The 27591-nt window shown below is 36.8% G+C and overlaps 5 protein-coding genes across 13 annotated transcripts in view; 3 read left to right on the forward strand and 2 right to left on the reverse strand.

The window, feature by feature from the left end:
- Window positions 1-645: 645 nt before the first annotated feature.
- Window positions 646-8721, reverse strand: LOC131802320 (myb-binding protein 1A-like). The gene is made up of 3 exons (XM_059122386.1): window positions 8357-8721; window positions 7902-8279; window positions 646-3841 (listed from the first exon to the last, which is right to left on the reverse strand). The coding sequence occupies exons 1-3, from the start codon at window positions 8669-8671 to the stop codon at window positions 668-670; spliced, it is 3867 nt and encodes a 1288-aa protein (XP_058978369.1). The 5' UTR covers window positions 8672-8721; the 3' UTR covers window positions 646-667.
- LOC131802321 (putative glycerol kinase 5) lies at window positions 5016-7558 on the forward strand. The gene is made up of 6 exons (XM_059122387.1): window positions 5016-5675; window positions 5758-5851; window positions 5916-6415; window positions 6474-6911; window positions 6979-7142; window positions 7200-7558. The coding sequence occupies exons 1-6, from the start codon at window positions 5580-5582 to the stop codon at window positions 7474-7476; spliced, it is 1569 nt and encodes a 522-aa protein (XP_058978370.1). The 5' UTR covers window positions 5016-5579; the 3' UTR covers window positions 7477-7558.
- Window positions 8722-9440: 719 nt separating the features above from the next.
- Window positions 9441-11276, forward strand: LOC131802342 (RNA-binding protein 34-like). The gene is made up of 2 exons (XM_059122512.1): window positions 9441-10519; window positions 10580-11276. Exons 1-2 carry the CDS (start codon window positions 9544-9546, stop codon window positions 11065-11067), a joined length of 1464 nt encoding a protein of 487 aa, XP_058978495.1. The 5' UTR covers window positions 9441-9543; the 3' UTR covers window positions 11068-11276.
- LOC101897577 (cysteine-rich DPF motif domain-containing protein 1) lies at window positions 11179-11998 on the reverse strand. The gene has a single exon (XM_005183932.4). It carries the CDS (start codon window positions 11907-11909, stop codon window positions 11439-11441), a length of 471 nt encoding a protein of 156 aa, XP_005183989.2. The 5' UTR covers window positions 11910-11998; the 3' UTR covers window positions 11179-11438.
- Window positions 11999-13966: 1968 nt separating this feature from the next.
- LOC131800388 (myotubularin-related protein 4-like) overlaps window positions 13967-27591 on the forward strand; it is a 62570-nt gene continuing 48945 nt past the window's right edge. For 4 of the 9 annotated variants that reach the window (XR_009342147.1, XM_059122391.1, XM_059122392.1 and 1 more), the window contains exons 1-2: window positions 13968-14365; window positions 14876-14965. The gene's annotated coding sequence lies outside the window, so the exon portion shown is untranslated. Of the gene's footprint in view, window positions 14366-14875; window positions 14966-27591 lie in introns of all 9 variants that reach the window. The other 5 variants (XM_059122388.1, XM_059122395.1, XM_059122394.1 and 2 more) reach the window with 3 other exon arrangements.

Raw genomic sequence — 27591 nt, forward strand, 5'->3', positions numbered from 1 at the left:
TATCTCATATTTGAATTTAAAGGTAGATGTCGCTTGAACCAATGGTTTAAGATCCAATGGGACTGCCATTGATGCGAACATCATCTACCTATCAAATTCAACGTCAGCTTCACTTCTTCGATGTTGTTAGGCCTTAAAATAGCGTGTCTTGGCTCATTTCCAAGTTTCATGACAAAAACTAAATTTTTTGTGAGCCATGGGAGAATGTGAGGGACTTTAACACGAAATCGCATGAAACCTATATATGGGAGCTATAGCTATATTTGAACCGATTTTCACTAAATTTGATGAACTTTCTTCTAGACTGAATTCGGTCGGAATTCGGATGTGCCAAAATTCAGATGATTCGCACTGATATTGGCCATTTGGTGCAATCCTAAAATTTGTTATAAATTGTCAAAATTTCTCCTTTTCAAAGACCCAACCCTGATAAACAGCATTCTATTACAAAATCCATGTTATTGTCTTTACATACATATTTATTTTAATAAAAAATATCGATTGTTTCTATATAAAAATAATATAGTTTACAGAATTTCCTTGCAGCAGATCCATAAGATTATTTAATGAAATATGGAAACAACTTATTTTTTTAAATTACATACAAATATTATAGAAATTAAAAACAAACTAGTAAATGTTGGGGGGGAAAAATGGATTGTAAAAATTACGATGAATCTGAATCATTTCCATTTTGTTGGGAAAATCCTATGCCACCGTTAAGACCCTTTGAGGCCGCCTCCAGTCGTTGGAGTTTCTTTTGTTTTTTCAATTTTCTCGAATCATTGGCAGTTTGTTGTTTACGCTTTTGGGCTGTGGCTGTGGATTTCTTGGATTCGTTGGTATGTTTGCCATTGGCAGTATTATTTTCCTCTTCTTCCTCCTCCTCATCGTCATCATCCGCCGATGATGCATTGTCTTCCAATTCAGAAGAACTTTCTTTTTCGCCTTCTCCATTTTCTTTTTGTTGCACTTCGGTATTACGTATAACATTAAGCTTAAAGGCTCCACAGAATCGCTGATAAACATGCGTGGACTCCAGACGTATTAATTTCCTCAGATTTTGTAAACTGTTGAGGGTTTCATCTGTGGTCAGAAGTGAGCTTGTGGCCAAACGTTGATGAGCCTTTTGTACATTTATTATTAATTCCAACAAAGTTTGGAATTCTTTGGGTGATTGTTTAAGGGATTTATTTTGTGTCAGCGCCTGGATATGTCCCTTGAGCGTCTTTTCAATTTTCTTAAAACGTTTTTTGGTCTCATCTTCATTTTGTTTTTGTAGCTCATTGTTTTTGTAGAGAATGGAGAGTATTTCATAGACTTGTATACGACGGAAGGTACGTGCCTCTAGATTAATGCCCTGCTGGGTAAGATCTTCAGCCAGATCGTAGTTGTGACACCATCGCAATTTGAAAATGTCCGAAAGCAAAGTTATATTTATTGTGGGATTACGTGACTTGACAAATTCTTGGACATACTCCCGGCAGAGGGCAAGAATTTTATGCGTTTGTCCATTGGCATTGATTTTGTAGGCATTTCCAATGAGGAAGCAACAACATTTGTTGCGCATCTTATTTACAATCTCAAAGACTGGAGCGGGCGCCTTCTTGTCAATAACCAATCGCAGGAAATCAACAAAATTCTCTTCCTTGAGATCCTTGTCGGTGTTGGTGTAGTTCTTTAGAGCAGTTAATTTGAGCAGAGTCTTCTCAACTTTACTTTGTAGGGGCTTCAGCTCATCGCCCACACAATATTCCAACATATTGTAAAGGGCCAACATAATTTCAATGGAAATCAACAGAGATGGTTTGTGTTGTAAATAGATTTCCAAAAGATCCAGAACACGGATACGGAAATGCATGACCGTGGTGGTTTTGACACGATAACTTTTTGATTTTTTCGTTTGAGAAGAACCGGTCTTCTTCATGGCCTTAAAAGCATTTGCCAGGGCCTCATCCAACTTGCGGCCTTCCTCTTCGGTCATATCATTTAAATCTACCGATTCCATGTCATCATCAACTTGGGTGCCACTGCCAATCAAGGCTTGGGAGACAGCATTGCGTAGTTTGTCAATTTCTGTAATGCCTTCTTCATCATCTTCCTCCTCCTCCTCGTCATCATCCTCGTCGTCGTCTTCTTCATCATCTTCGTCCTCTTCCCCATCGTCATCGCTATCCTCATCGTCTTCCTCACTTTCTTGTTTATTTTTACCATTTGCCTTAGGCTTCTGCTCTTCTTCATTTTCACTATCATCATCGTCGTCGTCCTCGTCATCATCTTCCTCCTCCTCATCTTTGCCAGTCAATGGGTTTTGACCATCCTTCATATCTAAAACACCCAATATCTGATGCACTGCTGTTAATGTCAAATTATCACACAAATGGGGAAACAAGGCATTGACAATATTGCGCAGGGCTCCATTGTTTTGGGACAACAAATGCAGGAACAAGTCCACCACCACCTCAATCCATTCGGGCTCTTCACCGCCTTCTCCTCCCTCCAATGACTTTTTGGATTTCTTTTTATTTTTACCAGCCTCCTTTGTTTTAGCCATACATTTCAATAGATCTTCTACGGCAGGGGCTGCCATCTCCGGCTCACGGAAGAGCTGGAGACCCATGTTCAACAACAGAATATTAAATACACTCTGTAGCTTGTTGTCCTTGGAAGCTTTCTTCTTGTTATTTTGGCCTTCTGACACAGCTTCATACATTAAACGCCATGCCTTTTGCAAAGCCTCATCGAATTTGGTTATGCGTATACATTTATTTGCCTGCTTTTGGGCCAACTTCTCCTGGCAGTATTGGGCCAAATTGTACAACAATTTCTGCTCCTCATCGATGTCATGGAGTTTAGTCTGCAAACAGGTAAAGAACATATTTTTACATTGATCCGCAAAGTCTTTACTAAACGAGCCGGCCGTTTCTTTTTTACAAATCTCTGCCAGATCTGTGACATAGAATACTCCGCAAGTGAAGAGAAATTTCAATTGTTCTTCCCTCCATGCATAGGCATTGTGTACGGATTTGTGTTGCAACAAATGTTGCAACATATAGCCAGCATTCAATCTTTCAAAATTAAGCCAAGTTTCGGAAGAATTTTCGGGATTTTTGGCCAACGTTCCCAAGAATATACTTTTGTATAATTTGAAAATCTCCTTGACACCCTCCTCGCCCAGCGTATTAATCAGCTGGTGGACAATGCGATTGCCGGTGAATTTCTCAATATTAAATGTACCAGGTGGCAGAATTAAACGTTGTATTGTTGCTACTTTATCGCCGTCCTGTGTGATTTTGCCACAACATTTCACCAAAGATTCCAAGAAATCACCATAGAACGCCTTCAAAGTTTCATCCTTTTTCTGTTTCAAATTCTTCAAGCCCTCAATGAGCATGTGCATGAAATTTTTACCCAACAAGTCGTGCACCTTGGTCTTTGTCACATCCAAATTATCCATGATGTCAGTGAGAATTTTCAGTGTTTCAATTTCCACCAATTTGGTGGGATTTTCCAAACCAGCATCAACAGTTTCACGCCAAAATGTTGTTAAATTTTTCGATGTTGCTATATATGCTCCAAAATATTCAAATGCTGGATGGGTTAGAATGTCCGTATTGCTGTGAACCCAAAATATTTTATGTAAATATTGGAAGGATTCGTAATTTAGAAGTTCGGCACCTCCGAAATGGGCTTTAAGAAATTTGGCATTCAACACGGTGGGGAATTTCTTTTGCAATACTATAATACAGTGTATGGTTTGGAGATTTTGTTTCGTCCATGGCCTGCACAGTTCCTTTTGCACCAGAGGCCATACGGCGAACTCAAATTGCTCTTGTGATAACTGAAAATAGAAAAAAAAAATAAAAAATTGAGTAAAATTGATGAAGTTGCATTTTTTTCTATAGAATACCAGGAGGGACTACTTGGGAGCCATCCACTTAGTTAGGGATGCCCCTGTGATTTGAATTATATTAATTTCCTTCCTTTCCCCTTTCCTTTTCAATTGGCATTGAATTAAATATTTTCTTTCAGCTTTTTATTTGTTTTTTTTTTACAATAATCAACGATTTTAATTGCAATTTGAGCTTTCTGCTAATTTTCCCGCCATTTTTAATTGTCATGTACTTTTTACACATTTCCTTTTGCAAATGCAATGACCGCAAACGCATGAGTAGTGTTAAGAGAAATTCTATTACATCTCTCAATGGCATTCATATGCAAGAGAGTAAGATTTGTTTGTTATTGTTTCTATCTCACACACTGTAGCTGTTTTGGGGCATCATATGTCCATTGTTGGGGGGTTGGTTTCTTATGAGAAAAAAGAAACATTTTTACAGAAGAGAGTTATGAAGAGGAAACCGGGAATTTTCTCACAGAGAGAACGTGCAAAAACCCCCAGAGAAGCAATGTTCTTTAAATGTGACATGATAATAAAGAAAGCAAAGGGTATTAACTTGCAAGCAATTGCTATCAATTTAAAAAGAATAAAATTAAATAATTCAAACGACAAACTTCATTGTCCGTACAAAAGGTATTACAAATTATTTGCATTTATAAAATTCGAATGAGACAATATTTAATGAAAATAAAATGCAAGCGGTTAGTTTGTGAAATGAAGGCGCCATGGAAAGAAGTGTGGATGAAAAGAAAAAAAAAGACAAATTGGCGCCTAATATAAATTCATGAATGAATTGCTCATTAGACACAATTGAATAATTCCAAATCAAATTATTTTAAAATACAATCATTGTCGCAACCAACAGTAAGGGATAATGAATTTGTCATTAAAAGAGCTTATAAATTATTGGTATATTCCAGAATTGCAAAATGTAAAAGTTTTTACAACGATAACCGAGTTTTCCTTTGTGCAGGTTCTGAAACAGAGCATGGAAAAATGGAATTAAAGGACCCGAGAATAATAAGCATATTTTAATTACTAATTTCCTCCTTTCGTAACTAAAGTTTATTTTATGTATTTGGATATGAAATATTCCCAGGTGATGTGATCTTCTCCTTAATAATGTTTCCCTTTCCTCTACTTCCTTAGACTGAATTCTTTGAAAGATGATACCTATTTTAAGGTTTTTATATTTTGTTATGGTGACACCCAACATGGTCTTATCAATTGCTACTCAACATATAAAATAGAACTTTGCCTCACTTTAGGGGGAGAGCCAATAAAATGTGCAGAGAGGGAGAGTTTATCATGTCACCAATGAAAAGAGAGGAAGTGCAGAGCATAAAAAACAAAGCACCAGCAACGGAAAATAAACACCGCAGCACTCAGTTGTCACCATTCATTCAATAAGTTTAGAAGAAACGATAAGATGGAACAACGCGAAACTAACAAACAAGCAAGTTAAAAAATTCAAAATTTACAACAAACTCAATCACCCATAACAACAATAAAACAATACTTAAGTGGCCAGCAATCTATAAAGTTTAAAAAGATTAGCAGCAAAGCCCCCAGCAATAATTTCAATAAACCAAAGATCAAATAAATATTGGCCAATCATTAAGAAGGAAAACAAGTTTTTTGCGCTTGGAAAATAACACAGCAACAACAAAAATTGTAAAATATGTCTTATATTGCCGCATTGGATGTGGGAACCACAACGGTGCGCTGTTTTGTGCTCAATGAAAAATGTGAAATTAAAAGTTGTTCTGTGGAGCAGGTGAGAACTGGAACATGTGCTGCGCCATGAAAATTTATGAATGAAAATTTACGCTTCTCTTGTTCTTCTGCCACACATACAGGTGCAACTGTTGAATCCCAAGGCGGGTTATTTTGAAATAGAACCAGAGGGCCTGTGGCAGCAAATTGTAAGGGTCATACAGAATGCTGTTAAAGGTGAGTGAGTTGTAAAATTTTGAAATCCTTGCTAATCGATTTATCCTCTCTTTTTTGCTTTTAGATGCCGCCTTGGAACCCTCACAAATTTCCTGCCTTGGCATCAGTAGCCAACGTTGCACGTTTCTAACATGGAATCACAAGACCCAGGAATATTTTCATAATTTTATTACCTGGAAAGATTTGCGTTCCGATACTTTGGTAGATGAATTCAACAATAGTGTGGCCATGAAAACATTGAATAACTGTGCTTATGCCCTGTATTTGTTAACGCGTAGTAATCGTTTTCTAGCCGGTAGCGTTTTGAAGATGATGAACGGTCAGGTGACCTTGAGATTATTGTATGAAATACAAAACAATACTCGTCTGAAAGAGGCCCTTAAGCGTAAATGTGTGCGTGTCGAGTTGTTGGATTCATGGATTCTTTATAAGCTGAGATCGGGTAATGGCAAGAATCCACAAGTGGAACATATTTCGGATGTTACATCTTGTACGGCAACGGGCTTGTTTGATCCATTTCAATTGCAGTGGTCACCAATGATGAAAATGTTGACGGGAATTGAGGTAAGTTGTGAATACAAACTAAATGTATTTTCATAAATAAATTAAATATTTCTTTCAGGTATCCCTTTTACCAAAAATTGTCAATAATTCCTACAAAGATTATGGCTGCATAGATCCCGAAGATTTTGGCCCCCAGTGGAAAGATTGCCGTATACCCATAACAAGTTCAATAAGTGATCAATGTGCTGCCATATTTGGGTCACAGTGTTTTAAAAAAGGCGATGTTAAAATTACAATGGGCACGGGGGCATTTTTGGATCTGATAACAGGTGATAAATGTCATGCATCGTTGAAGGGTATGTACCCATTGGTGGCATGGCAATATGCCAAAGAAACCACCTTCTGTGTTGAGGGAGCGGCACATGATATGGGCACCATTATTGCCTGGGGACAAAGTTGTGGTCTCTACGCAAATCCCAGTGAAACTGAAGCAATGGCTGAAGCGGTAGAAGATACAAATGGGGTTTACTTTGTGCCGGCTTTCAGTGGTTTAGGGGTAGGAGTTTTAGGAGAGCGAGACTTTAAAATATATCTAATTTTTTCTTTCTGGTTTGTTTCTCTAGGCTCCCATAAATGATCACAAGGCTGCCTCGGGATTTATTGGTATAACACCCTCAACGCAAAAAGAGCATTTGGTTAGGGCTCTGTTGGAAAGCATTGTTTTTCGTTTGGTCAAACTGGTGGAAACAGCCGAAGAGGAAACTAAACAGCAATTGAAAATTTTAAGGTAAAATAGACTGTTTCGTGGGATCATTGTTTATAAAAAAATTAATTACTTTTGTAGGGTCGATGGTGGTGTTTCACGCAACAATTTTGTTTGCCAATTTTTGGCCAATGCCACTGGCATTTGTGTGGAACGTGCACGCAATGCCGAAAGCAGTATAATGGGTGCCGCCTATGCAGCCGGTCTAAATAGCGGTATGTGGAATTCATTCCAGGATCTTGCCCAATTTCGTGATGTGGATCGTTGTTTTGAACCCCAAGCACAAAAATACAACGAAATACGTGATCGTTTGAATGTTTGGCTCAAGGCTGTAGAACGTTTCGGCCATTGGTATTAAGTAGAAATTTGGGTAATTAGTTGATATTAAAATTGTGATTCTTCTATTTAAGAATTTTTGACAAATTTTGTACCAAAGAAAATTTTTGTAATAAAAAAAAAAATTAAAGTAGATCACTGTTTTGTTAATAATTATTTGAATAATATAATAATGGAATATGAATATACTTCATTCCTTTATAGGATGTTTTTTTTAATTGTACTCAGAGGAGTTAACCTAATACGAGTAGCCTTTTGACAATAACACTTCTCAGTCTAACATTCTTTGTATAATTTCTTTTGATCATTTCCGATAGATTCTATATCCAATTGTAAATCACATTAACGGCCCTGGAGAGTCAAAATATTTTGAGGTCCCTATCGCAATCACTAGATTTTAAATCACATTCTTATTCACTTCAAATTTTCAAATCGGAATTTACTTACCGTTTCGATAATTTCACACAAAAACGAATAACCCAACGAGGCATGATAGGTTTTGTGGCGAGTTGACTGCAACAGGGTATTGGTAATTTGTTCCAAATGTTCTGGATTAACATCTGCCAAACGGCCGGAATGCAGAAGAGCACCAATAACTAGAATTTTTCCAACCACAGCATCAGCATCTTCCTTATTCACCACAGCAGATCCCACATGCAGTTCTTTGTTCATAATATCCAAAACTAGTTGCAGTGGTACCTCATCGGCGGCAAATGATTTCAAGACACCAACCAGACCCACATAGAAACCCGAACGTGAAGCATTGGTGGAGGAACCACAACCACGTATCAAACGTTTTAAACTGTATTGTAGTTCTTTTTGTTTCTGTAAGAAAATCCGTGGTTAAATTAGAAAATGTTAACACGAGGACAAAAAATGTTGCACATTTCTTGAGTTCATACCTTATCATCATCTTTGTTGCGATTTAATTGTTGCAGCAGCTGTACGGCTGCCTCCAGACGCAGTTTCTCCTCATCGCTAGTTAAATCCTTAAAATATTTGAAAATATTTGTATCCAATGTTTTGATTGCTGCTTTAGTTTTTGCTGGTGGCGCCTCCAGCTCGCCATCCTTATCGTTGGCATTTTCTTTGCTCAATTTTTGTTTCTTTTTTGCTTTGAGGGCTGCCGATGATTCTTCCTGTGTTTCATCGCCATTCTGTGGACGCTTTTCAGCTTTTTTATCTTTTTTAACTTTCATTTTATTTGATAAATTCATATAATTTTTTGTCCGCTGCACGTGTTGGATGGGTTTTATTTAAGTCTTCTTCTATTTAAAATGACACTGAAATGCAAAATGAATGGTTAACCCAAAAAAATAAAACACTATTGCGACAAAGTATGCTACATGGTTAATTGAATATATAAGAAATGAGCAGGGTTTAATAGTACTTTATACTGAACCTTGGAGGCTTTAGTATTAAGAATGTATCGACTAGAAAAAGAACGAACTCAAATCGCTTACGTGTGTGGGTAGCAAAATATGCTACATTTTATACAGCTTTGTTCGCGCACTTTTAAGTGGCAAACGTAGTAAAGGAATAAAGAACGAAAATGAGACAATGAGAAAAATGTCAGATTTAAATGATAGTTCTTCAAAATTAAAAATGTCAGACAAATTTGTCTAACAGAAAGGTTTTATATAAAAACGCTTAACCAATTTTTTCTTATTGTCTTTTTAATGTGCTGGATTTCTTGTTGTTATCAATTCTCTTTGATTATATATTTTTTCTATTCCAATTTCGCCATTACCTTAACATTAAATACTTGATATGCAGTTTTTACCCCATTAAATAACTGATATGAAGTTTTTATCCCAACGATAATAATAATATTACGTAAAAGTCTCAAAAAAGATAAAATGAATAAAATATTCACACAATTTCTTCCTGTGCTATCAATGTGTGTGAATGCCTTTTTTTTATCTCTTGGACGACCACGGTATGAAGAAGCATGGTTTAATTTGATAACGATGCCGGCCGATTTCTATGGACGGCGGTGATTTATTTAGTCCGGCGTGCTTTTATAAAATACAAATAAAATATCAACAGAAACAACACGTGGAGAAAATATTAAATAAATCTGGAAATTATGAATAAAAACAAAAAATCAGCATTAAAAAGTAAACCCGTGGAGGATGAAGTATCCGAAACACAAGCCGTGGAAAAAGTAGAAAAGAAAAATAAAGCTGGAAAAAAGAAAAACAAGGAGGCTGTTGAGAAGAAAAATAAGAAGGAAAAGATTGTGCATGCTGTGGAAAAGGAAACATCCGCAGCAACAACGACAACAAATCTCAGTGAAGCTGAATTGAAAAAGATCGAAAAGAAAAAAGCCAAAAAGTTGGCCCAGAAATTAAAGAAGGCCGAGAGGAAGGCTTCTGGCAAAACTAACGAAGCAACGACACAAGATACAAAACAAGAAGGCCAGCAGGACAAATTGTCAAAGAAAGCCAAAAAACGTAAACTAGAGAGCACAGAAACCAGTGAAACTGCTGAGGAAGGACAAAATAAGAAAAAGAAGAACAAGAAAAATAAACTAAAGAAAGCCAATGAGGAGCAAACCGAAGGTGAACAGAAGAAATCCGAGCCATCTCCTAAGGCTGGCGGAACAAAAGATACCAGTGAGGTATCGGAACGTGTTCTGTTGAAAAAAGAAAAGAAATTGAAGAAACGCCAAGAATTGAAGGCACAAAAATTGGCAGAGAAAAAACCCCGAGATCCCGCCCAAGAGGATGCCACAGTTTTTGTGGGTAATCTGCCGGTTACCACAAAACGTGTGCAACTGATAAAACTTTTCAAAAAGTATGGACCTGTCAACTCAATACGTATGCGTACTGCAGCCGGACAGATTCTGTATAAGCACAAAATGCGTAAGGCTTCGGGAGCCCTAAATGCCTATGTAGTATTGCAAAGCAAGACGGCAGCTGAGAAGGCCTTGGAGCTGAATGGCACCGAATTCAAGGGTATGCATTTGCGTGTCACAAAATCCAGTCTCAAACACTCGGCCTCTGCCCAGGAATCTAAGGAGGAGGCTAAGCGTACGATTTTTGTGGGCAATCTCAAATACAGTAAGTGGCAATTAGAGTGGGGTAGAAAATTTTGTTAATTTGTTTTTTTTTTCATTGCAGCCGCCACTGAAGAATCTTTGAGGGAAACATTTAGTAGCTGTGGAGAAATTGAATATGTCCGTTGTATACGCGATGGCACTAAAGGCTGTAAGGGAGTGGCCTATGTCCGTTTCAAAACTGCCGATGCTGTGGGCTTGGCATTGGAATTGAATCAAACCCTCTTGGATGATCGCCCAATCAATGTTGAACGTTACAGTGTAAAGAAATTGGGTGCCAAAGAGCAACGTGATGCCCAGGCGGCTAAGGAGAAACAAAATCAGAATCCAAAGAACAAAGGAGACAAATCAAAGAAATTTAACAAATCCAAAGACTCTAAACCCCAGCAAAATAAGTCTCAAGGCGATGAAGGTAAGAAATCCAAGAAAAGTGAATTCCGTGGTGTCAAAGTTGAGGCTCTGAAGAAAAAGAATAAACAGAAAAAGAAGAAGCCAAGTCAGGCCATGGATATTGCCAAGAAAATAGCACCCAGGACGAAAAGTGAAGAGTAAATAAATTGAGATATGTTTTTAGGGAAAATATAAGTAATTCTTGAAGTAGTTGTGTTCTTTTAAGTTGACCTTTTTCTTAATGTATATCAACCACATATGGAGAGTGGTTTATTTTAATTAATGTTTCTCCCTGACTGTATTTAACGCATTTTTTTATATTATATTAATATATATGGTAATAAAAGATAAATTGTTAAACAATCTAGAAATTCATGTCAAGTTGGTATTGTATAACAATGTCATAGATTAGTCCTGATTTTTTTCAGTGCATTCGGTTCAATCGTGAATCCAGTCGACAGAAAATTGTGGTTAACAATTCATGTGGTGCCCCCATATAATGTTAAGGCGTGTAAAAAACTATATTCCATTGCTTAATGCACCATCGAAAGTTGTTTCTTTAGTTTGACTTGAATATCCATTGGAAATGTATTCGCCACTATCTTTGTACACGTCAGACAATAGGTGTTTTTAAAATAAAAACTACATGCATTATCCTTACACACCATTTCATTGCATCGTATACAATAGGCTCCTATTGCTATAAAATACTCCGGTTTTGATTTCCACTTAGGTATGGGCGGTTGAAAGGGATCACGCATAATGTAGGTGGGTTCACAAAACTCAAGACCATAAACAAATGGTGGATCCCGACCAAGGTAGTGTACCCTTTCGTGGAGACCACATAATTTGCAATGGAATGTTACACGTTCATCATCGGTGGTGGATTCCTTGGTTTCGTCTTTACTTTTTGTCGTATCCTCTGCGTCTTTTGTTTTAGCTACTCCTGGATTATTTTCGGCGACCATTGTAGCTGGTGGAATTTCTTGATTATCTTGGGGCATATTATTGGAAATCAAGTTAGTAATGGGTGTTTTTCAAGATGCTTTTTGAGATAGTACCGCCATGGCCAATTGTGAGGAAAACAAATTAAAAAACGTCCCAAAAGGAAACAAAATACAAAGCCGAAAGATTCATTTAAATGAACCGAGGAACTAGTTGCGAAATTTTCAGTGAAATCAAGAGTTCAAAGGATTGTACACAACATTTATTTTTAAATGTCCCTCTCTTAGAAACGCGTGATGTTTTAAGATATTATATATTCGGGTATATAAGTCATATACCAGACACTGGATTCTTGTTTCTTTTATAAAGGAAATATTATTCATTGCATATTTTCAGTCCCAGGTCAGCAAGAAAACTGACTGTTGGCGACAATTTGACAATAAAATTAGTACACGGGGATATATAAAAAACTGCAACAAAGTCAAACGCCATAATTTTTACATTTTTTTTTTTTAATTTTTTGAATGAAAGCAAAAAATGTCGGAAATAACATCAAATTTTATAATATGTATAGACTTGTTCGATTTGGTCGCCTTTGGCACAAATTATGGCCTTCAAACGGCCAATGAAATCGTCACACGCTGCCCGAATGTTGCTCTGCGGCATTTTGGTCAATTACCGGCGAAGCGCTTGCTTAAGGTGATCGACCCTATGGTATTTTTTAGTGCCAATTTTGCTTTCCAAAATACTCCATACACAATAGTCCAACGGATTAGTATCCGGAGAATTTGGTGGTCATTGTGCGCTGGAAATGAAGCGAGGAAACTCATTTTGTAACCATTCCATTTGGTGGCGCGTGCTGAGTGCGATGGTGCTGAGTCCTGTTGGAATGTCCAAGGTCTGCGGCCAAAATATTTGCGTGCCCAAGGCTTTAATACACCCTCCAGAATATTTTCGCGATAATATTCGGCATTTATTCTGATGCCACGGTCGATTAATACGAGCGGAGAGCGACTATTGGATGTTATGGTGGACCACACCATCACTATGGCCACACCATGGTCGCTTCTTTACATTTCGAACCATTTCTGCTGATGTTGCAGTTTTCTTTTGTCCACTTCCTTGACGTCGTCGTGCTACACTACCAGTATCACGGTAACAAGCGATGGTACGAGACACAAAAGATTTATTCACATTTAAATGCTGGAGTGCTTTAACGATAGCCACTTGTGGTTTTCCAGGCAAATATAAAGAAATCACACTATCACCCCCGAATTCCATCACGAATAACTTTTTTTCTGGAAAATTTTCACCAAAATGCTTTTTTACGCTTGTAATAATTTTTACAGATGTCGGACGAGTGGCTTAGAAATGACAGCAGTCTGAGGTTGGTTGCAGTTTTTTCATCTCACCTTGTATGTTTACAAGCTTTTGGTTTTTTAAAATGGGCCATGAAGGTCCAGGTTTTGGTATAGCCCCATATAACGGTACCTACCGATATTCGGCATTTTCATGATTTTAACGACATTATTCACCGAATTTGTTTTTCAAGTTTCGCATTTGAATATTGTAGTGGCTCATAGCCTATGCAGGTCCACGTCGTGGTATAGACTCTAATATAACGCCTACCATTGTAGAATTAAGAAGGTAAAGTCATGGAATCATATGTTTACATTTTTTTTTCAAAATTATTTGTCAAAAATGTCATCTCATTGTCAAAATGTAAATTTAGAACTCCATTGTAAACACAGAAATCAGAGATGGGAACCTGTTTTTTATTCAGTGATATTTGACAAGGTAAATTACAGAAAATTCAGATATGAATAGTCTTATTTGAAATGACTTTACCTTCTTAATTTTACCATGACGGCTACATTCGGTATTTTTAAGATTTTAGCAGAATTTCGTTCAAATGGTATTCAAAGTTCGGCTCATAAAAACAATCCCCCTAATTTTACCAATTCCTGCAACTATGCGTTTTAATATAAACCAGGAGTTGATGTGTGTCCAGCCAGTTATGTGAAAATAACTGGGCGCAAAATCAAAGTTCGTTCATCCCTCACCTAACGCCGACAAATATAAAATCAAACACCCTTGGATGTCATTTTGTTGTTCTTCTTTGTCATTTTCATTCGTATGAGTTACAATAGTGTTGCGAAGTGAAGTGAAAAGTTCTTATTGTCAAGATAATTGAGAAAATTTAATAAATTTTCATGGAAAATTGTTGGAAATTGTTTATCACTTGTTAAAATAGACGTTTTTCTCCTCGAAAAGGGGGAAAAGAATATTGCAATGTTGGTCGAACAAGGAAGGAGGAAAAAAATTAAACGACATCATTGACAAAAGCAAACAAAAAAAAAAAAAAAAAGGCAAAGTCAGCAAAGCAACGACAACGATAAGCGAAAGAAAATTGAGAAAACCTTTTAAAACAAAGAAGATAAAGAACAAAACAAAAGTTGGAAAAATTAATCAAAATAATCGAGTAGCTGCCCTGTTCGTTGAGATACAAACGGCAGTAAGTTGATAGAATATTATTAAAATGTTTAATTATTCGGTTTTCTTTGATATGTGTGATCTGTGGTGTGAATGCTAACTCTCTGCCGCCTGCCTGCCTCTGGCCAACAAGCCACTTGGGCCAAACCAATCTTGGCCAGCAGTAGTAGTAGTAGTAGAAGCAGTCCAAACGAAGCAAAACAACAGCAAAGAAAAGATAACTATAGCAGTAGAGAAAATAAAAATCAACGAAAACAGAATCACAAATAAATAATAACAACAACAACAGAAGAAGAAAACAAAATTCTTTGTTTAATACACAAAAACCAAAAAAATATATATATATTTTAATTCCGCCGCAGAGCGTCGCGAAAAATATTATCTTGTGTGTAAACGAAAAAAGGAATAAGAAAAGAAATTGAATTGCAAACAAAAAAAACATTTTCGGTTGTTGAAAGAATTTGTTACCATCTGATTTGGAAAAAAATTGCATACTTATTTTAACAAATTTTTCCATCGTTTCTTCACAAAGATTTGTCATCACCAGCGCCTGCCAGTGCAGCCAAAAAACAGAACGAAGAAGACGAAAATTATTTGCAACTGCAAAATTTAGAAGTGTTAGGTAAGTAGTTCCTGATGATCATATATTATCTGAGGAGGGGTTGGGGGTCTGCTCCAATGTTTATCTGGTATATATAGTATAATTTGTTTTTGTAATAATTATTGTCCTTGCAAATGTCACTTGGTTGTGGCAATGTTGGATATTTTTTACATTTTCCTCTTTACCAGCTTGTTTTTTTGCCACATTTTCTTCATATTCAATCTTGCTTTTCATGTCTTTGGCGTTTTTTCTTGGCTGGACTTTGTACTTCTCTTGGCTCTGATGCCGGTTTGGTTTTCACTCCGCTAATGGCTGGCTAGGCTTGCCATATACATAAGTACACAAATGCAGCCAAAATGCAACCTAAACATAGTTTTGTATTGAATAAGCCATGGTTTAATGACTGAAAATAGTCTAAGCTTTCGTGGAAGCTTGAATTTGGATGCGACTTATTTGGATATCGCTTGCTTGATACGATTGGGGACCAGGAAATAGATTTGAGTTTCTCAAATCGTTTATATTCCGGTATGGAAATCTAATTGCAAAGCTTCTGCCCCAAAATTTTTGAATATTTGAAAATTTTAAATAAAATTCCAGGCGAAAATTGCTGCTACAGCAGGTGGCCGGGGAAATGCCTTTGTGCCGAAGACGAATATGCAATCCATATCCAGTCTGACCACACAAAACGTGGATTTTTTAAACAACTAATTTTCAAGCGGTCAAGAATCTACAGAAGTTGGATCTTTAAAAAAAGATTTTTTTTTTCAAGAATCTATAGAACGTGGATCTTTAAGAAATGGGAGCTTTACTAAATATGCATAGTGGTTTAGGGTATCATATTGTAGGCCCCGCCCGCCTTATAACTTTTCCTTACTGGTTTTCTTATCACGAATGTAATTTGACCGCAAATTGTGATAGTAATTCGTTTATCAGCGATTTTCCCACAACTCTTTTTTTTAATTATAGATATTTTATGTGGCTATTTGTTTTACAAAAATATTTCTTACACTTGCGGTTTTTTCATTCTACTACTCCTGATGTTCTTCAGAAATTTAATGAGGGTAAATTGCAATTGGGATTTTTATACCCTCATCCATGTGGCTACATAGAGTATATATCATTTGATACGGCCAAAACATGCCTCATCGAAATAACGGTTTTAGACCCTAGGTTTCTTTGGACCAAATCCGTTTCAGGACATTTGGAGTCAATCTAGCGATGTCCGTCAGTTCGTCTGGCTGGCTGGCTGGCTGGCTGGTACGCACGATAACTCTCGAATGGAGTATCCGATTTGATCCAAACTTGGTACATCGTAATATTATTGTCAAACTTAGATCGACTTCGGAGATGGACAATATCGGTCCACACCTTCTGGTACCTCCCCCACAAAAGGTTAACATTTAAAAAAAAAAAATAAATAAATAAATAAAAAAAAATAATTTACTGCACAGAAAGAGATAGGATATTCCGAATTTCTCGAACTTTGCCAATCCTAATATTTGCATCAGTGCTAGGTCAGGTGCGAAAATGGGCAATATCGGTCCACGCCATCAAGTATCTGCCCCACAAAGGGTAATTTTTTTAATAATTATAACTCTTATATCTCCGATTGTCTTCAATTAACGCACATCGCTATATTTTTATAAACTCAAGGTCCGATGTGAAGATGGAATGTATCGGTCCACCCATTCTGGTACCTCCCCCACAAAGAGTCAAAATTTTAAATATCCATGAAGCTCATAAAACACGGAATTGACTTCCGATTCCATTCAGACTTGGCACATCTCAATATTTCCATCAGCGCAAGATCTGTTATAAAGATGGTAGAGATCGGACCATAACTTCTGGTACCTCCCCCATAAAGGGTCAAAATTTTAAATAACCAAAATTATCATAAAATCCGAAATAAGCATCCGGTTCTCTTCAAATAACACACATCGCTACATTTTTATAAACCCAAGGTCCGATGTGAAGATGGAATATATCGTTCAACTCCTTCTGGTACCTCCCACACAAAGAGTCAAAATTTGGAATATCCATGAAGCTCTTAAAACGTGAAATTCACACCCGATTCCATTTAGACTTGGCACATCTCAATATTTTCATCAACACAAGATCTGTTATAAAGATGATAGAGATCGGACTATAACTTCTGGTACCTCCCCCACAAAGGGTAAAAAATTTTAATAACTGAAATTATCATAAAATCCGAAATAAGCATCCGATTCTCTTCAAATTACACACATCACAATGTTTTTATTAACCCAAGGTCCGGTGTGAGGATGGAATCTATCGGTTCACTCCTTCTGGTACCTCCCCCACAAAGGGTCAAAATTTGGAATATTCACGAAGCTCATAAAACACAGCTCTGGTACCTCCCCCACATAGGGTTTAACGCTCAAAGAAAGCGAAATAAAAATCCAATTCTCTTCAAATTTCACATATCCAAATATTTTTGCTAACGCCTGTCGGCTGAACCGACTGATTCTTTTTATTTTGTTGCATTTCTAATCAGTATTTTTAGAAGACTATAATAAAAAATTTAACAATCTTTTCCGAATTTGGGTGAAAGTACTCTTATTAGCCTTTGGGGTAAATAAATCTTCAGATCTCCCTCCACTTAAATATCAACGAATTTTATTGATTGAAATTAGAAACAATTTGTTCTTTTTTAGCATCCCATTACAAATCCCACAATTATGTGTAATATTCTATATTAAATATATAATTTATTTTTAATTTTTTTTTTATTCTTTACACACAGACACATCATTTGTTTACTATTTTTTTGTGCTATTTTTTTTTCTTCTTTCGCCTTCTGCTGCTGATTGATGATTTTGATGACGATGAGATGAGATTTGCTTCTATTCGCTTTGCTTGCTGACTAGCTGGCTGGCTGGCAAATGCTGTTATGAAAAAAAGAAAAAACAAAACAATTTTGAAAATTTGCATTGTCATTTTGCACCCTCTCTGAATCTTTCTTGCTTTTCTTTCTTTTTTGCAATAATTTTTTGCCACATCTTTGTTTTGCTATTTTTCTTTGAGTTCTATACTAGTTGTTGTTTTATTTTCATTTGTGTTTTCAATATTTTGTTTTGTTGATAGATAGTCAATTTTATTGTTTATACTCCAATGGATGGTCAATGGATTTCTAAGCGATATTGAAATGAAGAAAAAAAAAACAAAGGACGCCGAAATGAATAATTTTAATAATATAACCCAATGAGGAACAGGTCGAAAGCCATGAAAATTTACATACTATCCTCCACGATTTCTGAAAATACAGGGTGATATAAAAAAACTGCAACAAAGTCAAACGCCATAATTTTTAGATATTTTTTTAATTTTATTGAGTGAAAGCAAAAAATGTCAAATTTTAGAATAAGTTTAAGATTTGTTCGAATTGGTCACCTTTGGCACGAATTATGGCCTTCAAACGGCCAATGAAACCGTCACACGCTCCCCGATTGTTGCTCTGCGGTATTTTGGCCCATTCCCGGCGAAGCGCTTGCTTGAGATGATCGACATTTTGTAGTGCCAACTTTGCTTTCCAAAATACTCCAGACACAATAGTCCAACGGATAGGTATCCGGAGATTTTGATGGCCATTGTGCGCTGGAAAGGAAGCGAGGAACCTCATTTTGTAACCATTCTTAGTCCTGTTGGAATGTTCAAGGTCTGCGGCCAAAATGTTTGCGTGCCCAAGGCTTTAATACACCCTCCAGAATATTTTCGCAATAATATTCGTCATTTATTCTAATGCCACAGTTTATGAATACGAGCCGAGAGCGACCATCGAGTGTTATGGCGGCCCACACCATCACCATGGCCGTCGCTTGAGTTCTGGTGGTCAACCAATGTGCACATTTTCAGCTGACCTCCTCTTTGGCAAGTAAACACTTTTTTTTTGTTTCTCATCGGAAAAAACAAAATTCGGCAGTTCACCACTTTCGGCCAAGCGAAGCAACTCTTTAGCTCTTTTGAGTCTATTTTCTTTCTATTGCGGTGTAAATTCTTGCACTTATTGGAATTTCAATGGCTTTACCCCGAGCTCATTTTTCAATGGAATATTGCGATATGTTCAGCTCACGGGCCATTTTTCGGCCACTGGGACGCGGCTTTCGATCAAGTCGCTTGTTTATTTTTCGAACCATTTCTGCTGATGTTGCTGTTTTCTTCCGTCCACTTCCTTGACGTCGTCGGGCTACGTTACCAGTATCACGGTAACGAGCGATGGTACGAGACACAAAAGATTTATTCACATTTAAATGCTGGAGTGCTTTAAAGATAGCCACTTGTGGTTTTTCAGCCAAATATAAAGAAATCACACTATCACGCTTCAATTCCATCACGAATAACTTTTTTTCTAAAAAATTCTCACCAAAATGCCTTGGTACGCTTGTAAACAATATAATGAGCCATCACTGAAATAATTTAAACAGCTGTCGGACGAGTTTCTTAGAAATGACAACAGTCTGAAGTTGGTTGTAGTTTCTTCATCTCGCTCTGTATTTTAAAGTTGAATTTGAAAGTCGTCTATTAATGGTATATCAACAAATTTTTTGAATATCTTGAGGCGAGGTCTAAAAGCAATTTTGATGCTCTTTCCGAAAATGCATATTATATCCATTCACACCTTACCGTTGCTGGATACTGAACCCAAACCAATTTCGCTTTTGGGTTGTTGGTCAGAAAATTGTCAAGTTTAAATTTAAAACCGGATTATTGGCGGAATCGGAATATATCATTTGACTATCTGGGAGTGTGATCTAGAAGCATTTTTAATGCTCTTTACAAATATTTATATTAAATCAATGTACCACTAACCGTTCCTGGACACTGGACACAAATCATATCACCTATGGTCACTTGGGGACAATATTTTGAAGTTGAAATTTTGAGCCGATTATTGATGGTATATCGAAAAGCTTTTTGAATATCTTATAGTCTGGTCTGGATGCGTTTTTGATACTGTTTCCGAAAATGCTTATTATATCCATTCACACCTTGCCGTTACTGGACTCTGGGACCAAATCAATTTCACTTCTGTGCTGTTGTTCAGAAAATGGCAAGTTGAAATTTGAAAACGGATTTTTGAATGAATCAGAACATAATTTTCGAATATCTAGAAGTGTGGTCTAAAAGCATTTTTAATGCTCTTTACAAATATTCAAATTAAATCCGCATCTGCCTAGCCGTTCCTGGACACTGGACACGAATCAATATCACTTATGGCCAGTTGGGGGCAAAATTTTAAAGTTGAAATATAAATTCGCCTATTTATGGTATATTAAGAAACAATTTAAATATCTTTAAGCCTGGTCTGGATACATTTTTGATACTCTTTCCGAAAATGCATATTAGGTTCGCGTTCGCGTTGTTGACACATTCGAAACGTATTATTGGAATATCGAGAACTACAATCTAGAAGCATTTTCGATGCTCTTTCTAAAAATGCAGGTTAGATTAATGTATTCATAGTGGTTCCTGGATGGGCACTGGCCCAAATCCACCTTTATTTCTAAGAAGTTATTCACAATATGATCAAAATCAAATCACATAGTTAGCAGTGAATTAATAAATTATTGAAATATCACGGGGAGCGGATTAGAAGCATTTTTAATGCTCTTTCCAAAAATGCATAGTACAATAGTGAGGCACGACCTGCCGCTCCAGCACAGTGGGCCCAAACCAATTTCATCTCTCGGCTTTTAACAAAAAATGTCTAGTCAAAAATCTAACCCTAAAATTGGGGTTTTGGAGCACTTTTGGTGATATTTCCAAAAGGGAATAGCACAGAGACCCTGTCCCAGCACAGTGGGCCCAATTTAAATTCTCTTTTGGGTAGTTGGAAAAAATGGAAATTCGCAAACTGATTATTGTAGATAGTTTACGAGTATTTTTAATGCTCTTTCCAACATTCCATGTCATCGGGAGTCATCACTAACTTTTCCAGGACCGATGGGTCCAAAAAATTCACTTATGGACTGTCCGGATCCTTCAGAGGACCCACATTCCTTAAAAAATATTCCACATCTCTGAATAAAATAGGTGGTATGAAGCAGTGCCATCTGCTCTAGCCGAGTATGAACCACGTCTGCTGCCTTAGTAAATCACATATTATGCCATGCCTCGGCCACCAAAGCCATAATGCGAATAAAAAACGAAAACTTTTCTTTTTTTTAGCCACATTTCAAAACGAAATTCTTTTAAAGGCCGGCCATTGGCGCATTTTATTGTCTGCCTTTTCATTTCCAACTAACAGACACTTTAAGCAGTACACAAAAAGTAGAATGTAAGTGTATGTCTGGTTTGGCCTATGAATTTAATCGATGAGTGAGTGGGCCGGGGATGGGAAATGCTAATTTCAAGGGCTATCAGGGGAGGGGGGTTGAAGGAATTAAAGGGGCGTTTTGGGGACTCCTCCCTTTGAATCTACTGCTCAACTATTTTTGTATTATTGTGTTTTTTTCTTTTGCAAAATTCCCACTTCCCATCCCTGAACCAAGCAAAGTATTTAAGTGAAAGACAACAAACGAGAAAGTGTGCATAGTTGTGCCAGACTTTGTATGCTTTTTTTTATAAATGCTTTATATGTTCGCTGACACTTGTGAATTGTTACAATGCGAAGAGAAAAAATTAGCACGCACAAGTGCGAGGATGTGTTGGGGAGGTTCGAAGAGATATATTGAAACATTGAAAAACTTTTGAGGTCAACAAAATGTTGTTAGGAAATTGTTCCAACATTGGGTCTTGTTTCGCTTCTACGTTTCCTTTTTTTCAAAAATACCTAAGTTTTTTTTTTTTCAAGCAGAAGAAGACATATAAATTCGAAGGCAGATGCCGCTTGCATCAATGGTCGAAGATTCTTTCCGACAACACGACATCTAACTTCTCTACTCAACTATTTAGGAAATCTAGAAATGAGCCAAGACAACATCCAAAACCTAACATCCCAAAAATTAAGCTGAGTTTGGATTTGATAGGTTGATGATGTTCGCATCAATGGCTGTCAGATTGGGTCTGAAGCCATTGATTCAAGCGACATCTACTTTTGGTATCAAAAATCACAGGTAGATTCCAGTCGCATAAATTGCCTAAGAATTGTTCGAACGACAAATATCTCTGAATTCCAAGTTTCCCCATTTTTAAGATATTGAAAGGTCGCCTAGAGGCCTTGTAGAGGTGGAAAAATATTTAAAAAACCACCCTAGAGGCTCTGAAGAGTTTGTTAAGAATATTTTACAAATTTACCCCTAGAGGCTCTGAAGAGTTTGTTAAAAATATTTAAAAAACCCCCAAAAAATTATTAAAAAACCACCCCTAGAGGGTCTGAAGAGTTTGCTAAGAATATTTTAAAAATTTACCCCTAGAGGCTCTGAAGAGTTTGTTAAAAATATTTTAAAAATTTACCCCTAGAGGCTCTGAAGAGTTTATTAAAAGTATTTTAAAAATTTACTCCTATAGGCTCTGAAGATTTTGTTAAAAATATTTTAAAAAATTACCCCTATAGGCTCTGAAGAGTTTGTTAAAAATAATTTTATAAATGTACCCATAGAGGCTCTGAAGAGTTCGTTAAAAATGTTTTTGAAAAACCCCATTTTTAAGATATTGAAAGGCCACCTAGAGGCCTTGTAGAGGTGGAAAAAATATAAAAAAACCACCCCTAGAGGCTCTGAAGAGTTTGTTAAGATTATTTTAAAAATTTACCCTAGAGGCTCTGAAGAGTTTGCTAAAAATATTTTAAAAATTTACCCCTAGAGGCTCTGAAGAGTTTGTTAAAAATATTTAAAAAATCCACGCCTAGAGGCTCTGAAGAGTTGGATAAAAATATTTAAAAAATCTACGTCTAGAGGCTCTGAAGAGTTTGTTAAAAATATTTTAAAAAATTACCCCTTGAGGCTCTGAAGAGTTTGTTAAAAATATTTGAAAATTCCACGCCTAGAGGCCTTGAAGGCAAGCCAAAAGTTCTTTAAAAACTCCACGCCTAGAGGCCTTGAAGACAAACCAAAAATTCTTTAAAAAATCCACGCCTAGAGGCCTTAAAGCCAAGAATTCAATGACGCAAGATTTGTTCTGATGGGCTTCGATGCTAACGACATCTAAATGTGCTAGTTTTTCTTTGTATTATTATTCAGAGGTAGATGGCGTTCACATCAAGAATTCTATCTTCTCTCTTAGAATTCCAACTTCTTCCTAATTTTTTTTAAGTTTGATTTTCCAACGGTAGAAGTTCCATTTCAAAGGTAAATGTCGTCCATATCAAAGTTATTGAAACTTTTGTCTTTGTTAAAAAAATGTATTTGGTCTGGGCGCCATCTACTTGTGAATCCCAGCTCGTCTCTCATTACTTTCGAGTTTTAACCTTTGACATAACTCCTTCCAAAGAATTATGGTTTTTTGAGCAAAGAGAGTATTTTCGTTTCACATGGAGATGGCGGTCCATCAATGAACCAAGGTATTTTCTAGCTGCCATGGAGCGAACGACATCTACATGTGATTTCCAATATCTCTTCCTCATAATTTTCGAATTCTCATTTGTTAATTAACAACTTCCGAAGAATAATTTTGTTATTTTTCGAATATACTTATGTGCGAACAATTTCCCTAACCCACCCTCGTAACTATCATTTAATATCGCCATCGTCTATATATATTTTTATACCCTCCACCATACTATGGAGGGTATATTAATTTTGTCATTCCGTTTGTAACTCCTCGAAATATTCATGTCAGACCCAACAAAGTATATATATTCTTGATCAGCGTAAAATTCTAAGACGATTTAGCCATGTCCGTCTGTCTGTCTGTCTGTCTGTCCGTCTGTCTGTCTGTCTGTTGTAATCACGCTATCTTTCGAACAAATTGAGATAGAAGGCTAAAATTTTGCACACATGTATTTTTTCCCAGTAGGCAGGTTAAGTTCGTAAATGGGCCATGTAGGTCCAAGTTATCATATAGCCCCCATATAACGGTACCTCCCGATATTCGGTATTTTGATGATTTTAGCGACATTATTCACAGGAATTATTTCAAATTTGGCATTTGAAGTTTGTAATGGATGCTACAGCCTAAGACAGAAAATTATCTGTGCAGGTCCACGTCTTCCTGTAGCCCCCATATAACGGTACCCCCGATATTCGGTTTTTTGATGATTTTAGCGACATTGTTTACCGAAATCGTTTCAAATTTGGTATTTGAAGTTCGTAATGGATACTACATCCTAAATCAATAAATGAGCCATGTAGATCCACGTCTTCATATAGCCCCCATATAACGGTACCCCCATATTCGGTATTTTGACGATTTTAGCTACATTATAAACAGATTTTTCTTCAAGTTTCGCATTTAAATATTGTAATAGTTTATGAAGTTGCCTATGCAGGCCCACGTCGTCGTATAAGCATTCGGTATTTTTAAAATTTTAACAGAATTTTTAACGGTTTTTTTTTTTGGAAATTGCCAAATTTGTACCAAATGGTGGAGGGTATTAAAAGTTCGGCCCGGCCGAACTTACAGCTTTTTTACTTGTTTTTGCCTGATATCGACCACAAACATTCCAATGTTCCGGCGTTGATATCTCCTTCAATTTGACGTCGAATGCGTAAAATACGTTAATGATGTTTGTCTACGCATTGCAATGCGACTCCAAAATGTTGACAGGCTGGATATTGGCTTTCCAATACCAAGTTATTTCGAACTTGATATCGTTTCCAATATAAAACAAGGTATTGCAAAAAAAAATGAAACACACTGAAAAAAACTGTATGCTCTCGGACATACTAAGTCATCTCTGATCGGATAATATCGGGATTTTGGAAATTAGAAAATTAGAGCTCTTGAGCACAACAAGACATTCCTCTTTGGGTAATATCGAGGTCTTGGTGGATGTAATTATACACTCAGCCACATGGCTAGAGAGGGTATATATCATTTGATACGGCCAAAACGTGCCTCATCAAAATAGCGGTTTTCGAACCTAGGTCTCTTTGGTCTCCGTTTCAGGACATTTGGAGTCGATCTAGCGATAGCCGTCCATTCGTCTGTCTTTTTGGCTGGCTGGTGCTCTCGATAACTCTCGAAGGGAGCATCCGATTTGATACAAACTTGGTACATCGCAATATTATTGTCAAACTTAAATCGACTTCGGAGATGGGCAATATCGGTCCACTCCTTCTGGTATCTCCCACACAAAAGATCGAAATTTTCAAGATAATTATTTTACTGCCCAGAAAGAAAATGGACAATATCGATTCACTCCATCAAGTACCTCCCCCACAAAGGGTCAACATTTTGAATAATCACAACTCTTAAAAAATGTGATGTAAGTGTCCGATTGTCTTCAAATTACACACATAACAATATTGTTACTATCCCAAGGCCTGGTGTGAAAATGAGATATATCGATCCACCCCTTCTGGTACCTCCCCCACAAAGGGTAAAAATTTTGAATATCCATGAAGCTCGTAAAACACGAAATAAACATCCAATTCCATTGAGATTTGGCACATCACAATATTTCCGAAAATACAAGATCTGTTATAAAGATGGTATAGATCGGACCATTTCTCCTGGTACTTCCCCCACAAAGGGTCAAAGTTTTGAATAACCAAAACGGTCATAAAAACCGAAATAAGCATTCGGTTCACTTCAAATTACACACATCACAATATTTTTATTATTCCAAGGTTTGGTGTGAAAATGAAATATATCGATCCACTACCTCTGGTACCTCCCCCACAAAGGGTCAAAAATTTTGAATATCCATGAAGGTCATAAAACACGAAATTGACATCCAATTACATTCAGACTTTGCACATCTCAATATTTCCATCAACACAAGATCTGTTATAAAGGTAATAGAGATCGGACATTTCCTTCTAGTACCTCCTCCACAAAAAATCACATTTTACACCTCCAAATATATTTGCTAACGCAAGATCTGTTGTGACGATGATATATATTCCTGCCAACCCCTTCTAGTACTACCTCAACCCTATTTCTCTCCGTGTACCACAATTTGTATGCACTACATACGACCGCGGCTGAGTGTGAAAATTAAAACTATGACCGTATGAAAGCTCGTTCTATCATCGATCTTCGTTTCGCATCACATATTTCGTTTTTTTTTTGCTGTTGTTTGGGTTTGAGTAGAGTTTCAAGTGCCATCAACATTCCATAGAATAGGCAATGAGCCGCTTGTGCTGCTTGCATTTCTTAATGTTTTTCGCACAGCGATAAGTGAACTGTCATCAGAGTCGGGCTTGGTAATAGAGAGCTAGACGCGGGAACAGACAGACATACAGACGTCGGATCTGCAATAGAAGACGCAGACACTCAATACTCGATGGTCTGGCAGACATGCGTAGAAAAAAAAAATCGAAAAGAATTTGATTGGAAATGTAAGGCACACTTTTTCGAGCCAATACAAAAAATGGAAATATGGACCCATGGCAAGCGATTGAGAAGAGGAGGATGAAAAATCGATTTGGAATACTTTACTTTGTCAGATGGCTTTATTCTCTGCTACTTTGGGTCAGGAATAAAGGGAAAGAAGATTATAAAACAGTGGATCTACAAAAAACTATGGAAAAATAAGTTAAATAGTATCAGTCGGTTTTGCCGACAGATGTATACCCCCAGCCTATAGTAATGGATCTTAAAACTGTTGCCCCCTTTATGGGGGAGGTTCCAAAGCAGTTGGCCACAATTGTCCAATTCGTATCTGACCTAAGTCTGATATAAACATTACAACGTTCCAGATTTGGACTATATCGTCTTTTTCCTATACTTCATATGAGATATGTGCAAATTTTTGGAAAATGTGGAAAAATGCCTGAGGTACCGGATATAGCGGTCCGAATTCCACACCATCTAATACAGATGAAAGCATTTGTTCGTGCAAAATTTTAAGGAAATCGAGAATTTATATCCAATTTTATACGAAATCATACATTCCGATAACAGATTTTGTGTTTTGTGATAGTTTTGGTTATTCAACATTTTGACCCTTTGTGGAGGAGGTACCAGAAGAAATGGTCCGATCTCTACCAATTTTATAAAAGATCTTGCGATTATAGAAATGTTGAGATTTGCCAAGTCTGAATGTAATCGGATGTTAATTTTGCGCATCAGGAGCTTCATGGAAATTCAAAATTTTGCCTCTTTGTGGTGGAGGTACCAGAAGGAGTGGACCGATATATTTCATCTTCAAAGCAGATAAGTAGAAATAATACGATGTGTGAAATATTAAGAGAACCAGATGATTATTTTTGATTTTATGACCGTTTGCGTCATTCAAAATTTGATCCTTTGTGGGGGAGGTACCGGAAGAAATGGGTCGATCTCTACCACATTTTTAACAGATTTTGTGCCGATGGAAATATTGAGATGTGTCAATTCTGAATGGAATCGGATGTTAGTTTCGTATTTTCGTATTAGTACTTTTGTGGAAGTACTAATAATGGGATGTGTGAAATTTAAAGAGAACCGGATGCTTATTTCGTATTTTATGACCGTTTTGGTTATTCAAAATTTCGACCCTTTGTGGGGTAGGTACCAGAAGAAATGGTCCGATATGTACCATCTTTATAGCAGATCTTGTGCTCATAAAAAAATATTGAGATGTGCCAAGTCTGAATGGAATC

This window comes from Musca domestica, unplaced genomic scaffold (genome assembly GCF_030504385.1).
Source record: "Musca domestica strain aabys unplaced genomic scaffold, Musca_domestica.polishedcontigs.V.1.1 20, whole genome shotgun sequence".
Taxonomy (NCBI): Eukaryota; Metazoa; Arthropoda; class Insecta; order Diptera; family Muscidae; genus Musca; species Musca domestica.

Excerpts from the sequence above, each read along its gene's own strand:
- LOC131802321 (XM_059122387.1), top strand. The coding sequence starts at position 5,580 with ATGTCTTATATTGCCGCATTGGATGTGGGAACCACAACGGTGCGCTGT. Across the intron at positions 5,676-5,757 it reads AAAGTTGTTCTGTGGAGCAG|GTGCAACTGTTGAATCCCAA; the intron begins GTGAGAACTGGA and ends CCACACATACAG. Across the intron at positions 6,912-6,978 it reads CGGCTTTCAGTGGTTTAGGG|GCTCCCATAAATGATCACAA; the intron begins GTAGGAGTTTTA and ends TTGTTTCTCTAG.
- LOC131802320 (XM_059122386.1), bottom strand. The coding sequence starts at position 8,671 with ATGAATTTATCAAATAAAATGAAAGTTAAAAAAGATAAAAAAGCTGAA. Across the intron at positions 8,280-8,356 it reads GCAACAAAGATGATGATAAG|AAACAAAAAGAACTACAATA; the intron begins GTATGAACTCAA and ends ATTTTCTTACAG. Across the intron at positions 3,842-7,901 it reads TGTGTGAAATTATCGAAACG|TTATCACAAGAGCAATTTGA; the intron begins GTAAGTAAATTC and ends TTCTATTTTCAG.
- LOC131802342 (XM_059122512.1), top strand. The coding sequence starts at position 9,544 with ATGAATAAAAACAAAAAATCAGCATTAAAAAGTAAACCCGTGGAGGAT. Across the intron at positions 10,520-10,579 it reads TGTGGGCAATCTCAAATACA|CCGCCACTGAAGAATCTTTG; the intron begins GTAAGTGGCAAT and ends TTTTCATTGCAG.
- LOC101897577 (XM_005183932.4), bottom strand. The coding sequence starts at position 11,909 with ATGCCCCAAGATAATCAAGAAATTCCACCAGCTACAATGGTCGCCGAA.